General features: G+C 43.8%; 1 protein-coding gene across 1 annotated transcript in view; it reads left to right on the forward strand.

Annotated features, from left to right (window-relative positions):
• The window catches only part of ros1 (c-ros oncogene 1, receptor tyrosine kinase), a 211201-nt gene that overhangs the window by 68447 nt on the left and 124391 nt on the right, over window positions 1-18363 (forward strand). Inside the window, 6 exon segments of the mRNA XM_080204333.1 lie at window positions 267-458; window positions 560-660; window positions 2510-2715; window positions 7798-7964; window positions 9539-9668; window positions 13486-13742. Coding sequence (XP_080060459.1) covers window positions 267-458; window positions 560-660; window positions 2510-2715; window positions 7798-7964; window positions 9539-9668; window positions 13486-13742 — 1053 coding nt within the window.

The raw sequence follows: 18363 nt of genomic DNA on the forward strand, positions 1-18363 counted from the left end.
AACACATTTTTCAGACAGTGGGAGGAAACCTGGAGGAAACCCATGTAGACATGGGGAGAATGTGCAGACTTTGCACAGGCAGTGACCCAAGCTGGGAATTGAACCTGGGTCCCTGGCGCTACAAGGCAGCAGCGCTAACCACTATGTCATCATGCCACCCAAGAGTATTGAGAGTATTGTTTTTAACTTCCTGCTGTTTGTTTGGTTTCTGGCTTTGGCCCATCCATGTCATTTTTAATTTCTCAACGTGTTTAATCAATTGTTAGATATTTCGCATGCATTTGGATTTGGAGGTACGCACCAAAGTCAGGGATGTTGCAGGAAAAATCCAAGATCTCCAGCTAGATCCACTTCAGGGCTATGTGTATTGGACGACAGCACAGAGTGTAGAATATGCCCGGATAAATGGTGACCAGCCAGGCTTGTTTGAAGAACTGCCGAATTTCTCTGGTAAACAGGTGAAACTAGACTTCAGAGTTTCAGAGTATTTGCAGAGTTTAACCTACCACGAGACAAGATTTGTGCATAGATTGAGTGTTTCTAACCATGTTGTTTTTAGATTTCAGGGTTGACTCTGGATTTTGACCATGGAGCACTCTATTGGCTCATACAGGATAATACTAGACTTGAAATAAATCAGGCAGAGCTTATCAGGGAAGGGTAAGTGGATTAATAGAGATCAACAATGGGAACAAAGCTTGTACCATACGCTAAAGAAAGAGATGTTTGTGCTTATGTGGCACTTTTCACAACCGCGGGCCGACTCAAGACCTAATCGGTTTTTCTTGAAGTGTGGTCATTGAATCCCATAGAATCCTTACAGTGCAAGAAAGAAGCCATTTGACTCATTGAGTCTACACCAACCACAATCCCACCCAGGCTCTATTTCCATAACCCCCCATATTTACCCTATTCCCCGACAGTAAGGACAATTTAACATGGCCAACCAAAATAACCTGCACATCTTTGGACGGTGGGAGGAACACAGTAAGAAGTCTCACAACACCAGGTTAAAGTCCAACAGGTTTATTTGTAGCAAATGCAATAAATGGCAGTGGCATTTTGTTGGACTTTAACCTGGTGTTGTGAGACTTCTTACTATGTTTACCCCAGTCCAATGCTGGCATCTCCACATCTGTGGGAAGAAACCAGAGCACTTGGAGGAAACCCACGCAGACACGAGGAGAATTTGCAAACTCTACACAGACAATGACTCAAGTCAGGAATTAAATGTGAATCCCTGCTGCTGTGATGCAGCAGTGCTAACCACTGTGCCAATATGCCACACCCCACATAGTCATTGTTGCAATGTAGAAAACATGGCTGCCAATTTGCAAGCAGGGCATGTTCCACAAGCAATGTGATAATGACCTAATAATCTCTTTTGGCAATATTGGTTGAGGGATAATTATTGGCTAGGGCATTTGGAGAACTCACCTGTGCTTTGTCAAATGGTGGCATAGAGGCAAAAGGACATTAGTTTAGAAAGGTGTCATGCGTCAGCGCATACTTGGTGCGCCATAGGGCCTGTTCCAGTGCCGTACCGTTCTTTGTTTTTGGTGGGGTGGCACCTTTTATGTTTGTGTGGGGGGTTGGGGTGGTGGGTGTGGGTAGGGGGTGTGGGTGGGAGGGGGTGTGGGTGGGGGGGGTGGGGAGTGGGGGGTGGGGGTTGGGGAACTCAACTCAAAGTCATTTCTGAACAACACCACTTTCAGCAGTGTGGCAATCCCTCCACACTGGAGTGAATAGTCAGCCTAGAAAAGGAACTTGTCTTTCCCCCAGCCTGTCCTCGCTTCCATGCAGCTACTGGGTTTCCACAGTAAAACCCAGAAGTTGGCTTCGGAGTGGGGTAACTGCCCATTTGAGCGTGCATCTGAGCCAACCTCACCTGCTTAAAGTAAAAGTTTATTTATCAGGCGCAAGTACGGCTTACATTAACACTGGAATGAAGTTATTGTGAAATTCCCCTAGTCGCCACAGTCCAGCACCTGTTTGGGTCAATGCACCTAACCAGCATGTCTTCCAGAGTATGTGAGGAAACTGGAGTACCTGGAGGAAACCCATGCAGAATGTGCAAACTCCACACAGACAGTGACCCAAGCCGGGAATCAATCCTGGGTCCCTGGCGCTGTGAAGCAGCAAAGTTAACCTTTATGCTACTGTGCCGCCCAAATATTCCTCTAAAAATTTCTGTTTTGAAACTTTAAAATAGCTTGAATGATGCCAAGAAAGCAGCTTATTTTTAGGACAGTGAGAAATTCATGATGAATGTCTCACTTTATTAGCTGCAGTTACTGCATTAAATTAAATTCATATTTGGGATTCTGGCCATCAAGAGGGCATGAAGATCTCTAATCTCAGTGTATCCCTAACCCATGTCAATGTAATTATAATTTAAGTGAAGAATACTGACTGCTAAGAGCAGACTAGTAGTATTGTTTTATTCGATATTCAATATATCAACAGATGTCATTTTCATTGGATTTTGCTCTGTTTTCTTGTGACAAAGGAACCAGGGCAAAGTTAAAAGGATTTTATCTTCTGATTCTTTGAAAACGTCTCAACACATGCTTCAGTACTACTTTGGCAGATTGGTTTGGATAAATGAAAAAGGAGGCTTGCAAATTGTAGAAATGGGAGAAAATCAAACTGTTCACCTTTCTGGTGACGTGCCCTTTACAGCATTTACTGTAGTACATCGGAAACCACTCCCAGGTTAGTCACAACATAAACTTGATAAATTGGGTGTGTCATACATATTTTAATCAAGGTTATTCAAGCCACATGTTAGACTGCCTTATTCCTATTATTTGTGAGGCTACTCAAAGGGCGTAGAAAGGTTAATGGATGTATGGTTTTGTAGACCAGTTGAAAAGACAGTGGTTGAACAGTGTTGATTTTTCTGGAATGAATTGAATAGATTTTAACATGTTCACATTATGTTGAAGTTTAAGGATATTGGCAGTTTTGCACTATAGGTTGTGAACTATAAATGTACCAAGTTCTTTTGTTATGCACTGCTGTATCTCATAACTGTATTGATTACATTTTTCCTGTCATTCCTGATTTGGTGTCTGAAGCTTCCTTTCCTGTCTTTGATTCATTTGGCATCTCATTCAGTTTTCTTCCCTGGCTTCGTCTTAGCGCTTCATGACTTTTGGGGGTGACCTTATGGCTCATGTTGCCGGTTGATCGCTGAGGTGAGCTGGTACGATTGGGCAAGAGGCGGAAAATCAGGATTGCGCCTGACTTTTTGCCTCGTGATGTTACCATCACTGATTTGTTGGTGAAATTGGCTTCACGCCCGGGATGGTGGAAAGGGGGTGTGCGGTGTGGGTGGTGGGTGGGGGGGGGGGTGCCCAGCACAAGGAGCGATTGACAGTGAGTCCCATTATCATTGGGAAGGGGGAGGGGGTGGGGTTGGGGGACGATGACAGGAGCCCCCAGTACTCTGGAAGATCAAGGCACCTGCGCAGTGGTGCCTCTAGAGCTCAGCAGCTGACTTCACCTGCAGGATTATCTCTGCCGTGCCCCCTACTGGTGAGAATCAAGGGCAGTCCCTCTCATCTCACCTCTTGAATTTAGCTCCTTTGTTTGAACCAAGGCTGTAGTGCGATTAAGGGCTGATGACTCAGACAGAACCCTAACTGAGCATCAGTGAGCAATCAAAAGATGAAATGCTGGAAAATCTCAGCAGGTCTGACTTCAGGATGTGGCGAGAACAGCAGTTCGAAGAATGTTGTATATCCTGGAGGTATTTATAATTCTGGAGGTTACATGCGGGGTGGAATTTGAGTTGAAATCCACGTGGGATAAGTCGGAGATGAAGACAGTCATTGAGAAAGGAAGTGTGGCCGTGGAAGCGAGTCTTGGTAAATACCTTACCCAACATGAAGAAAGAAATGGAAAGCAGGTGGATGGTGGTGGGAAAGGCATTCAGAAATCCTGTCGGAGAGAAGAGCAATATTTCTTCAGGGTAAGCATGCCTGGAAGAGAAGTGGCAGTGAGTTAAACACTGGATAAAAGCAAATTACTGCAGATGCTGGAATCTGAAACCAAAAGAGAAAATGCTGGAAAATCTCAGCAGGGGACGTAAGATTGCTTTGGCAGATGAGGCAAAGGAGAACCCAAAGGGCTTCTACAAATACATAAAGGGCAGAAGAGTAATTATGGAGAGAGTAGGGCCTCTTAAGGATCAACAAGGTCATCTACAAGAGATGGGGGAGATCCTAAATGAATATTTCTCATCAATATTTATTGTTGAGGAAAGCATGGATGTTAGGGAACTTGGGGACATAAATACTGATGTCTTGAGGAGTGTACATATTACAGAAAAGGAGGTGCTGGAAATCTTAAAGCACATCAAGGTAGATGAATCCGCAGGACCTGATGAAGCGTATCCTAAGACATTGTGGGAGGCTAGGGAGGAAATTGCAGGTCCCCTAGCAGAGATATTTGAATCATCTTTAGTCACTGGTGAGGTGCCTGAAGATTGGAGAGTGACAAATGTTGTGCCCTTGTTGTGCAGGGAAAAGTCTGGGAACTATAGGCCTGTGAGCCTGGCATCTGTGATGGGTAAGTTGTTGGAAGATATTTTGAGACAGGATCTACAGGCGTTTAGAGATGCGAGGACTGATATGGGGCAGTCAGAATGGCTTTGTGAGTGGAAAATCGTGTCTCACAAATTTGATTGAGTTTTTTTGAAGGGTTAACCAAGAAGATAGATGAGGGCAGTGCAGTTGATGCTGTCTACATGGACTTTAGCAAGTCCTTTGACAAGGTACTGCATGTTAGGAGACCTGTGACCAGCGGTGTGCCTCAAGGATTGGTACTGGGTCCACTGTTATTTGTCATTTATATTAATGTTTTGGATGAAAATATAGGAGGCATGAGTAATAAGTTTGCAGATGACACCAAGATTGATGGCGTAGTGGACAGTGAAGAAGGTTATCTCCAATTGCAACAGGATCTTGATCAATTGGGCCAGTGGGCTGACGAATGGCAAATGGAGTTTAATTTAGACAAATGCAAGGTGATGCATTTTGGTAGATTGAACCAGGGCAAGGCTTACTCAGTTAATGGTAGGGTGTTGGGGAGAGTTCCAGAATAAAATAAACCAATAAAAATAATCCCAGAGTACATGTTCATAGCTCCTTGAAAGTGGAGTCAGAGGTGGACAGAATGGTGGAAAAAGGCATTCAGTGTGCTTGGTTTTATTAATCAGAACATTGAATACAGGAGTTGGGACGTCTTGTTGAAGTTGTACAAGACATTGGTAAGGCCACACTTAGAATATCGTGTACAGTTCTGGTTACCCTATTATAGAAAAGATATTATTAAACTAGAAAGATTGCAGAAGAGATTTACTCGGTTGGTTTGAGTTATAAGGAGAGGCTGGATAGATTGGGACATTTTTCTCTGGAGCGTAGAAGGCTGAGGGGTAATTTTATACTGTAGAGGGGCATAGATCAGCTAGATTGTCAATATCTTTTCCCAAAAGTAGGGGAGTCTAAAACTAGAGGGCATAGGTTTAATGTGAGAGGGGGAGATACAAAAGTTTACAGAGGGGCAATTTTTTTTCACACAGTGGTGAGTGTCTAGAACAAGCTGCCAGAGGTAGTAGTAAAGGTGGGTACAACTTTGTCTTTTAAAAAGCGTTTAGATAGTTACATGAGTAAGATGGGTATAGAGGGATATGGACCAAATGTGGGCAATTGGGACTAGCTTAGGGGTTTAAAAAAAAGGGTGATGTAGACAAGTTGGGCCGAAGCCATAATGACTCAATGGCTGTAGGTCCGGCAGCAGCTGTAAGGAGTGAAAAGAGCTGATGTTTTGAGTCCAGATGCCCCTTTGTCAAAGCAGCTTGCTTGATCGGCGCTCCATCAGCCAGCTTCAATAGCCACAGCCTCCACCAGCGACGCATGTTGGCAGTATTTACAACATGCACTGCAGCAGCTTATCAATTCTAACTTCAAAGTGCTAATGAGCTCTGTGTGACCACCGTTATGCTAAAACTTCACTAAAGGCCCCCCCCAACCCAGTGCAGCGCAATAGGCTGGGAGAATCTCTGGGTTGATGCTTGCTCTGAGTCACACTGTAATGGAGCTTCCAGATATTTGGATTAAGGAGGGAGAAGCTTCATGTTTTCATTCTGTGTCCATGCAATCTCATTTTTTTATATTCATTCATGGGACATGGGTGTCACTGGCTGGCCAGCATTTATTGCCCATTCCTAGTTACCCTTGAGAAGGTGATGGTGAGCTGTCATCTTGAATCACTGCAGTTCCATGTTCTGTGGGTTGACCCACAATGCCGTTAGGAAGAGAATGTCAGGATTTTGACTCAGTGACAGTGAAAGAACGGTGATATATTTCCGAATCAGGATGGTGAGTGACATGGAGGGGAACTTCTGTGTGGTCGTGTTCTCCTATGGATTGAATATGCACAAGCATCAGTATTGATGCAAACAAAGTCTGAAGCTCATCGTGTTGCACTTGTGTGGAAGATATTGCAATGAAATAAGTCAACAAAATGTAAGAGATTGTCATCGACTTCAGGAGGCATAAAGGAGAACGTGCCCCTATCTGCATCAAAAAGGATCGAGAGCTTCAGACTTTTAGGTATCCATTTCACCAACAATCTGTCCTGGTCTCCTCATGCTGACACTATGGTTAAGAAAGCCGACCAACGCCTTTACTTTCTCAGAAGGCTGAGAAAATTTGGCATTTCTGCTACGACTCTCACCGACTTTTACAGATACAATCAGAAAGAATGCTTTCTATGGTGTATCACAGCTTGGTACGGCTCCTGCTCTGCCCAAGACCACAAGAAACTGCAAAAGGTTGTGAACGTAGCCCAATCCATCATGCAAGCCAATCTCCCATCCACTGATTCTGTTGACATTTCCCATTGCCTCGGCAAAGCAGCCAATATAATTAAGGGCCCCACGCACCCCGGACGTTCTCTCTTCTACCTTATTCCATCAGGAAAAAGATACAAAACTCTGAGGTCACGTATCAACCGACTCAAGAACAGCTTCTTGAACCATAGAATCCTACAGTGCGGAAAGTGGCCCTTCGGCCCTTGAGTCTGCACCGAGCACAATCCCACCCAGGCCCTACCCCCATATCCTTACGTATTATACTCACTAATACCTCTAACCTCCACTACCCTGGACACTAAAGGACAATTTCTTAGTATGGCCAATAAACCTAACCCGCACATCTTTGGACTGTGGGAGGAAACTGGAGTACCCGAAGGAAAGCCATGCAGACACGAGGAGAATATGCAAACTCCACACACAGTGACCCAAGCGAGAATCAAACCCAGGACCCTGGAGCTGTGAAGCGGCAGTGCCAACTGCTGTGCTACCATGCCACCCTTCTCTGCTGTCTTTTGAATGGACTACCTTGCATTAAGTTGACCTTTCTCTACACCCTAGCTATGACTGTAAGACTATATTCTGCACTGTCTCGTATGCTTTGTCTATATAGCGCACAAGAAGCAATACTTTTCACTGTATGCTAATTCATGTGGAAATAATAAATCAAATCAAAGAGCATTTGGCATGTTTTGGAATACGGTTGTGCATGAATTTGGTGCATGGTTTAAATCACACTAGTGAAAAAGTAGGTTGCCAAATAGCTTCTGAAGTGCTTATAAAATCTTTGATATTACTTTTAGAGCCAGATCAATCGTCAACATTTATAAAACTTTTATATATTATGAAGAATGTCTGCTAGTGTACACAAATTAGTGATCAAATTTGTATTCATTCATATATTACTTCCCATTTAGATGGTTTCTCTACTTTGCCGCTTGTAATTCCTACTCCAGTTCCAGCATCTTCATTTAAGATACAAGGGAACTCCTCTAGGATCTGTATTATTTGGGAAAGTGCAATGAATGTGAACTATGGTACACTGTATTATCGGTTTGAATCGCAAGCCCTTATGAAACTTGAGGTACTTTGCATTTTACGTGGGTTTTAGTTATACATTAAATTTATTTCTGCTGATGTAAACAGAAAACACTTCCCCTGCACCTTATTGTTTTAATATTGTCTAAAATGTTAATGTATAACTTGGGCAGATCATTTACATTATATGAATATTAGTTATCTGTATTTGATTTTGAAAATGAGAAGGTCCATATGGATTTTAGTAAATAAAGTTTAGCAACTGAGGTTATGTTCAATTATATTCATAGAGTATACAGTGCAGAAACAGGCCATTTTGCCCAACTAATAATATATATTTGTATGTAACAGGTGCTAATACTCATCTTCATCTGTCCTCCACTGCCCATAATTCCATGGCTGTTACTCTGCTGTCTGAAATAGTTGTAAATGAACAAGAATGTTTTGCACCTCAATATTGGTGAGACCCAAAGACATCCTGTTCGATCCCTGCCAAAAAGTCAAATGGGTGAGATTTTTTAGCCGAACTTGTCCCAGGACTGGAAATCCTGCCCGAGATCAATGGACCTTTCTATGGTCCATCCCCTGCCTTCTCTGATTCCCGTGGTGGACGGAATGGAAAAATTTGCCCCAATGTTTTTTGCCCCAGACTTTACCTTTTTGGTCTCTACAGAAACATTGCTTCCTTAGCTCTTTCACATCCCACATCCTTGCTTTTGTCACCTTTCCAACACCATTCTTGCTGAACACCTGATTTCTACCCTGCAGAATGCAAACTCAGCCATAAATGCAGCATCCTTATTCTGCCCTGTACAAGCAGTGTTAACTTTTATCCTCCATCTTTGCCCATCTCCTATGACTCCCAGTCCCTCAGTACGTTGACTGGAAAGTCTTAACTAAAAAACCAAAACACAGTGTTGTAAAGAAATAGACAGAAGATGAACGAAGGACTGAGCAGGTCTGGCAGTATCTGTGGACTGATTAAAAATGCAGTTAACAGATATGATCTTACCAGCCGTTCACACCACGCTGCGAGATTGGAGAATTTGGCATCCAACCAAGTCTCTGTTCATTGCAGTAGGGTAGGAAAATCCCACAACGTGAACAGCTATAACATTCCGGCCAATGTTCCAAGTCGATGACCTTTCCCAGACCTGGTAAGTATTTGCAGAATTTTTGTTTTTGATTTCAAAATCTTCATCCACCTATTTTATTGTTCCTTGCTTCTGCAATCTGTCAAATTGCAAACCCTTACTCTAATTTATATTAATAATAGTCCTGGTAGTGCCGTGAAGCATTCCAGTTCTGATCTAATCTGTGGTTCCACCCAAACCCTGCCATCAATTGTCAGAAGGTTGACCCATTTGGTCACATCTATCCCTGAACCCTTTGCCTTTCTGCATTTCTATATGTCCTCATAATCTACCTTAAAACTAATTTGATTTCACTTTTGCCATTCCCTCTTAATTTCTCCCCCACTCCTACTAATTGCATCAGGATTCCAACGATGAAGCATCTTGAGATACTTTGCTCCATGAAAAGTGTGTTACGAATGCAATTTGCAAATCTAAGGGGATAAATTGGTCTTGTGAAGTTGAAGCAAATATATCTTTTTTTTAGGACCTCAGCACTCCTCACTATTGTGTCACTGGACTAGAGCCATTTAAGGAATTTGATGTGACAGTGAAACCATATACTTACTGGGGAGTTGCAACAGAGACACAAGTCACCCTCTGTTCCCCAGAAGCAGGTATGTTCGCTTAAGATGCACTACAGGCTCATTAGCTAGTCCTCGGAACAATTTATTTCATATACATAATATTTTGCTAAATTGAAAATAACTTCTTCCATAATAACAGGTCTGTAATTTTGGTGAGACACAATATCTTTATTATCTTGTAAGAATTATTGTCATTGTGGATAAGTTCATTGCTGTGTATGACATCAGACTGCAGAAAGTGTAGGAGTGCCTTAAGTTACTTTTAATTTTATCTGCGTCGATGAAGGTGATGTGGAGATGCTGCCGTTTATGAACCTGTTGGACTTTAACCTGGTGTTGTGAGACTTCTTATTGCGCTTGCCCCCGTCCAACGCTGGCATCTCCACATCATGGCTACCATCGACGCCACAAACTGCCGGCTCCAAGTGGAGAGGATCTCCAAGAAGATTGTGCATATCGACACAGACATCAGTGAAGGTGGGCAAGAGCTACTGGCAAGATTTTATGGCCTCACTTGAGCGAGACCGGAAATTCCTGCCCAAGATTAATGGAAATGTCCGTTGTCCTTCCCTCGCCTGCTCCAATTCCGTGGAGGATAGTGTGGTAGAATTCTGGCGATTGCTTTTCTCGTTGTTAGCCTGTGAACAATATATATCAAAAATGAATGGGTGGATTTCAACAAAACATGGTACACAGATAGGGTGTGACCCAAGGAAGGACTGATTAGTTTTTGGCAAAGATGCAGAAGTCCTTGAATATTTTAAAATATCCGCTAAACATAGGGTGGTAGGGCAAATTTGCTTCTTCTTGTTAGAATGTTTATGGGTTGGTTTAGAACGTTGTGAATAGTCTCAGCAGGGTTGGAATTCTTCACAGCCGTTAATTTATGAGCAGAGTTTTCAGGGCAGATTGTATACATGGTATAGCCTTCTCAGTGAGATAGGATCTCTGACTGAAAAGATTTTTTTTAGCTTTTTAGTTACTCAACACAAGCCAGGCAGGGCAAAACTTGAAGAAAGTAACTAATAATGTTGAATTAACATCAGACTATGTTAACTCAAGGTATGAGCTCTACTGAGTACCTTCTTCACTTGTCTAGTAGTTGTCTTCAATTTACTGACATAAATGTTCAATAATGATATAACAGCTAAGCCCATTTATATCACAATTAAATTATAAGATGTATTCCTTGTAACACAAGTATTGGTTGTTCTAGAAAAATCTCTTTCGAAGCATTGAAAATGAACATTTTATTTGTGGGAAAGAATAATGAATAGAAATGATGGGCCCGATTCTCCCAAAAAAACTCGAAGTGCTGAACTGGTGAGAAAAATGATGTAAATTCTTCAGTGCAACTTCAGACCCGAATTGCCCCACTCTGTGCAATGCAGAGGTCACAATTGTGAATCTTATTAAAAGCTGGGGTGGGTGGGGCCTATTCATGCCAAAGAGCCTGAGGTCGGCATGATGAGTGGCAACCCGTGCATGCACACGCCTCTATGAGATCGCTGAAAAGACCTCCCAGCATCCAGATCATTGCACTTCAACCCCCACAGACGTCGCTGCCCTCTTTCCCCATGCAGTCATTGCAGCCACCCGCCCCCCACCCCCCCACCCCACCCCTGCCCCCCCGATCTCTGCACAGGTGTCATCAGCCATGACCTTAGCGGGCAACTGCTGTTGGACAGTACCTATGCTGGGAGCCTGGTCTTGTCTTCAAAGAGGCCAGGGATGTCTGACTGCCTGAGGACATAGTTGGACACTTCCTGGATGGTGTACAGTGACCTGCATGATCCGCATGAGATAGTCAGAGACAATCTGAACATTCAGGGAGTGGAACCCTTTCCTGTTGACAAATTGTTGCAGTGCTGCATGTGGGGCCCGCAAAGTGATGTATGTCCCGCCCACTGCTCCCTGGACATTGGGAATCCCAGCAGTGGCAGCGGAGCCCAGAGCCAGGGCCTTCTACTGTGCACGGCCCACTTCGAAGTTTGTGTACTACCCTGCTCGGATAGACAGGGCATCTGTGACCTGCTGCACATATCTGTGCACGGAGGCCTGGGAGATCCTAAAGAGGCTGCTACTGGGTGCCTGAAATGGCCCAAATGTGAAAAAAATTTGGGGCAGCCATAACCTTCACGTCCACAGGGAGCGGGTGGCCACCCCTCCCCTGAAGTGCCAGCTGTGCAAGCGCTCAAAGTGCCGCACTGTGCTCCTGGAGAGCTGCAGTAATCAACGGCACATCTCTTAGAGGACCTCGAATAAATTCCAGTGCCTGCACCTCCTTGGCTTCAGTGAACCCTTTCGGGAACCTGCTCACCCACCTCCTGGCCCTCAGCAGCAGCCCGCTGCCCTCCTTCCTGAGGAACTGGTTGTGGCTGCTTTTGCAGTGGCCTCGCCAGTCTGCCATCTCCTGAGCCGACGACGACGACTCCTCCTTCACTGCACCATAATGGCCAGCTCCAGATCGATCATAAGAACATAAGATCAGACCAAGATCCATCTGCACAGTGGGTTTGGAAAGAGCAAAGAGTGACAAATTAATTGCATCACCCGCATAGATCCAGCACCACTCCAATCTTTCACTTGGGCAGCGCCCCCACTTGTGGGAGCTGGCAATGAGCCAGAAAGATAGCAATCCATGGTGCCATGCGTGACCCAATTACGTTGTGTGAAATTCCCATCATGACAAATACAAATGCTGGCACAGATTATGCAGGTCAGTGTGCAGCCGTGGGCACTGCACATCTTTGAGCCATTGCCATGTGTGCAATTGCAGCACCTGTTGCAGGCATGTGTTGCTGGTCTGTGTCACAGGGCAGGGACAGACTCCAGAACAGCACCAGATGTGTGCCCAGTGACAGCAGATTCCATGCAGTCCATGTCTGAACCTCTGCATCCCAGCCTGGAGCAGCAGCTGCTTCATCTAGTTAGGCCTCAGTCAGCCCATGGTGCATTCCTCACCCGCCCTGGAACACCAGCGCTCAGTCCATAACCACAACCCACGGCAAGACAATGCCACTGTACAGTGTTGCTGAAGGGGAAGGCTGAGCCGGATTCCTTCAGGGACCCTCACCCAGAGAGTTCTGAGAAAATAGAAGCCCCGCTGCCCCGCTCCCCCACTCTAGGTGCTCTCCCATGGACCAGTGATACCTGAAGACAGCAGGAGGAAGCCCACCAAGCATCTCCAGGGCCTGCCTGCAACATTCCCCGCATTCCACTAGCAGCACTTACCACCTCATGCCAGTTCAAGGCTGCCGCGCCAGGTTGAGACTTTAATATGCCTACTCTGATTTGTGCCAAAGTGACATCATGCCAAAGAGCTGGGAGATGCTAACATGGGCTGAGGTTGCCTTGTCGCTCCCGATAAGGGCATGCTAAAGTATGGTAATTAATGCTAATCAGTGGTGTGCCAGTTTTCAGCACGGCCCTGGCAACGCCTTTTTTTTCCGGTTGGGAGATGTGCGCGGGTTGTAGATGCCCACAGGGATCCCATGAAATGGCCGAAGCGTGTATATCCCAACCTGACCTGCCAAAAAAATGTGCACGTCGCGATGGGAGCATCGGGCCCAATGATCTTTAAAAATACATAATATACTGTTTTTATAAAAAGAGCTAATCCATTCCCTAAAAAGATGGCAAATAACATCAATCAACATCCAATTTGTTTATACTTTTATCCAAAGAATAGATCAAAAATAAACATTGAGTTTTAGTGTCTTTCTGTAATTCTCCTTTTTAATGAATGTAGAATTGTTAGAATAATCAGTTCTGCAGAAATGGACGTCTTAATTTGTTTATTTTTAAATGTAAAGAATATTTACATGGTTTACCGTGATACTTTCAGCACCGTCTGCTCCTGAAAATCCAAGGATTTTTGTGAATTTGAGGAAGGACATCCTACTAGGTACAGTGAACATGGATGTGGAATTTAGGTGGAATGAGCCAGCCCAAACAAATGGTATCCTCAGGGGTTACACAGTATATTACACGACGGAAAACTGCTCCGATACCTTGCAGGCTGACACAGCGATGAATGTGACTGCTAACGTCACTACCTTCAAGCTTACTGATGCTGACCCAACGAAAACCTATTGTATTCAGGTATGTGTGCCGGGTCACCCATTATATACTCATTCAAGTAAAAGTTTCCTGTGGATACTTTTTCCTGCAATAAGCTGCTAGTTTCTTCTCCTTTTCAGTGTTTCCAAAAACTGTTTAGCTCTTTAGTTCTTAGCAAATTGTAATGTTGATGCTGTAAGCTCTTGTTCTGCCTGTAAACAAAATAAAGGTTAATACTGTATTCAAAGAGGAGTTATATAACATTGCCAGAAGGATAGCAAGCCTGAGGATTGGGAGCAATTTAGAATTCAACAGGATCAAGATATTGTTTAAGAGCTGAAACATAGAGTACGAGAGTAAACTTGAAAGGAATGTAGAAACGGACTGTTAAAGCTTCTAGAGAAAAATTAGCAAAGACAAATATAGGCTCCATGCAGTCCAGAACAGGAGAATGTATAATGGAGAACAAGGAAATTACATACCTACTTTAGTTCTGTCCTCACGGAGGAAAATACAAATAATTTTACAGAAATGCTGGGTAAGCAAACGTCTAGTGAGGATACGAATTGAATGAAATTAGAATTAATGAAAAACTTGTGCTGGAGAAATTAATGGGATTGAAAGCTGATAAACCCCCAGGAATATGCCATGACTAATGGATGCGTTGGTTGTTATCTTGCAAAATTCTGGAACAGTACCGGCAGATCGGAGGTGGGGGGGAGTGCAGTGAGTGATGGCAAATGTAACCCCACTATTTAAAAAAGAAGGAAGGGAGAAAACAGTGAATTAAGTCGTAGGAAAAATGCAAATGTCTGTTATAAAGAATGCAATAACAGGACCCTTAGAAAATATCAACAGGATTGGACAAAGTCAACATAGATTTATGAAAGGGAAGTCATATTTAACCAATCTACTGGAGTTTTTTTGAGGATGTCATAAGGGAGAACCAGTGGATGTGGTGTATTTAGATATTTCAGATTTCTGAGAAAGTCTTTCAAAATTAAAGCCCATGGAACAGGGGTCCTATATTGGCACGGATTGAGAATTGTTTAGCAGACAGGAAACAGAAATTAGAAATAAATGGTTATTTTTCAGAGTGGAATGTGAGGACTAGTGGGTTCCACAGGGATCAGGTCTTGTCCCTTAGCTAAGCACAACATATATCAGTGAACTGAATGAGGGAATGAAAAGTAACATTTCCATATTGGTTGATGCTGCAAAATTAGATGGAATTGTGCGTGAAGAGTTGAAAGTAAAGGGGCTTCAAGGGAATTTAGACAAGTTGAGTGAATGGGCAAATATATGGCAGATACAGTATAATGAGGATAAATGTGAAATCATCCGCTTTGGTTGGAAAAACTGAATGGCACAACATGATTTAAACGGTGATAGATCGCGAAAGGGACCTTGGTGTCCTTGTACACCAATCACAATCCCAAGCAAGCATGGAGATGCAGCAAGCAGTTAGGAAGGCAAATAGTATGTTGGTCTTCATTGTAAGAGAGTTTGAGAACTGGAGCAAGGATGTCATACTGCAGATTTACAGAGTTCGATGAAACCATACCTGAAATATTACGTGTAGTTTTGTCTTGTTAACTAAGAAAAAATATACTTGCCATAGAGGAGTGCAGTGAAGTTAAGCTGACTGATTCCAGGGATGGCAGGATTGTATGAGGAGAGATTGGGCTGACTAAGCCTGCATTGACCGGAGTTTAGAAGAATAAGAGAGGATGTCATTGAAAAGTATAAAATTCTGACAGGGTTGGACATACTGGATGCAGGGATGATGCATGAGTTTTTGCTTTAATGCACTGAACTGTCAAAGGCCTTTCTGCCACATGCTTTGTAGAATTAGTGGAAAGCTGGGCATTGCTATGGTGTCATGGAGTCATAGAGGTTTACAGCTATGGAAACAGGCCCTTCGGCCCAACTTGTCCATGTCACCCTTTCTTCTTTAAAACCTCTAAGCTAATCCCAATTGCCCGCATTTAGCCCATATCCCTCTGTACCCGTTGTACCCATGTAACTATGTAAATGCTTTTTAAAAGACAAAATTGTACCCACCTCTACTACTACTTCTGTCAGTTTGTTCCAGACATTCACCACCCTCTGTGTAAAAAAAAAATTGCCCCTCTGATCACTTTTGTATCTCTCCCCTCTCACCTTTAAACCTATGCCCTTTAGTTTAAGACTCCCCTGCCTTTGGGAAAAGATACTGACTATCTAGCTGATCTGTGCCCTTCATTATTTTATAGACCTCTATAAGATCACCCCTCAACCTCCATGCCGTGCCTTTCACATATGTGCTAGGTTCACATATGTTCTAGCGACTGCGTCAACAACTGGAGTTGTTCTTAGAACCTGGATATTTTGTCGACCTGTGAGGATCACTTTACACTTGCATCCATCAGTGAGTGGTTCTTCAATGAAGCATAGAAGATAGGAGCAGGTGAAGGCTATTTGGCCCTTTGAGCCTGTTCCGCCATTCACCATGATCATGTGGCAGAAAGGCCTTTGACAGTTCAGTGCATTAAAGCAAAAGCTAATGCATCATCCCTGCATCCAGTATGTCCAACCCTGTCAGAATTTTATACTTTTCAATGACATCCTCTCTTATTCTTCTAAACTCCGGTCGATGCAGGCTTAGTCAGCCCAATCTCTCCTCATACAATCCTGCCATCCCTGGAATCAGTCAGCTTAACTTCACTTCACTCCTCTATGGCAAGTATATTTTTTCCTAGGTAACGAGACCAAAACAACACACATTATTTCAGGTGTGGTCTCATCAAACTCTGTAAGTGGCTGTTTGTCCAACTGAATAGCCTAATCCTGCTTTCTTCCCATAAACTTCGATATCGTTAGCCTCAAGTGCTATATCAAGCCGCCCCTTCAATACGCTCAATGGTTTGGCATCAACTATTTCCTGTGATAATGAATTTCACAGGCTCATCACTCTTTGGGTGAAGAAATGTCTCCTCATCTTGTCCTAAATGGTCCACCACGAATCCTCAGACTGTGACCCCTGGAAACATTGGGCACATCCTCCCTGCATGGGGAGCAACCCCCCCTGTGTGGAGGCGGCAAGGTAGCACAGTGGTTAGCACTGCTGCTTCACAGCTCCAGGGACCTGGGTTCGATCCCTGGCTTGGGTAACTGTCTATGTGGAGTTTGCACATTTTCCTCGTGTCTGCGTGGGTTTCCTCTGGGTGCTCTGGTTTCCTCCCACAGTCCAAAGATGTGCGGGTTAGGTTGATTAGCCATGCTAAAATTGCCCCTTAGTGTCCTGAGATGTGTAGATTAGAGGGATTAGTGGGTAAAATATATAGGGATATGGGGATTGGGCCTGGGTGGGCTTGTGGTTGGTGCAGACTCAATGGGCTGAATGGCTTCTCTCTGTACTGTATGATTTCTATGATCTACACTGTCTAGTCCTGTTAGAATTTTATAAGCCTCAGTGAGATCCCCCCGTGTTTGAACTCCAGTGAAAACAATCCTAACCCAGTCAATCTCTCCTCATACATTAGTCCCGCCATCTCCAGACTCTTACTGCAATGCTGCCCTGGCTGTGGATGCGATCACCAATGCAAAAATTCTGTCTTGTAGCTCTATGTCCAAAAACACTCAGAGAATGAACCATTTGCACTGCTGATGGAAAATGATTGATGAATTCTTCAAGTTGTTAAAATTTGACATAAATCCTAGTTGAAAAGTACGGAAGTCTAACCTGAATCTGAACCGGTCTTCCAATGTAGTCCATATCTTTTGGGGATCCTTTAACTTTTTGGCTGTTAATCAGCCAGAGCAGAATATATTCCCAATTGCTCGGTGAACTTTGAAGGCTTGGATTGTCTGGTTCAAAGTCAAAAAACCATAGCTATGTGCGTGTTTAAAATTTTTGAATTTGCATAGTAGGTAAACTGTATCACAATTCAAACTGGGGAGTTTTATTGGCATTCTGACAATATCTCTTTGACCTCCCTTCTCCTACGGTACCTGGGATTAGTGTCACTGTAGCCATTTTCATGCACTATTCTGAAATTCTGCCCTTTATAATCGCAAACCTCTCTAGTCTGATTTTTACGCTGGTTTTATTTTGTTTCTTTTTGTTTGACTCTCCCGCATTCACTATCAATTCGGATCACTCCCTGGTCCCTGACACTCCCTGTCATTCCTGGTCCGAGCTAACCCGTGCTGGTCCTCTTGGTGCACTTTCCTACTCAGTGAGCGGACAGGCTGTATGTAGCAATCTCACTATGAGGGATCTGTCTGCTTACCAGCTCTTGACTTGGGCGCTATCCCAGCCTGTGTCTTCAAAGCTTTTCTGTGCAGCTCCTACACTGTAATTGTAACACCCTCTGATGCTGCAAGCTCTTTGCAGCCTGACCAGAATGAGGCTACCATCTTCCTCCCGTCCATGTGTGATACGTTCTTCCTGCAGATCTTTGTAGCCACAGCATCATCTCCAGTGATGTGGTATTGAAGTGCGGCGCTACGTTGCCACGTTTTGCCTCCACCTGTGCAGGTTCTGGCTCTTGTCAAAACACCTCTACAATGCTTAAGTTTAATCCTTACATGGTTCCTTTCTGGTGATGGAAGAGTCTGATGTGAACCACTGTCATGCGTGCTTCCTCAAATTTGTAGGGAAACCTGCGAAAGTCAGGTG

Source organism: Carcharhinus amblyrhynchos, chromosome 15, assembly GCF_965287045.1.
Source record: "Carcharhinus amblyrhynchos chromosome 15, sCarAmb.v2.hapA, whole genome shotgun sequence".
In the NCBI taxonomy this organism is placed as follows: Eukaryota; Metazoa; Chordata; class Chondrichthyes; order Carcharhiniformes; family Carcharhinidae; genus Carcharhinus; species Carcharhinus amblyrhynchos.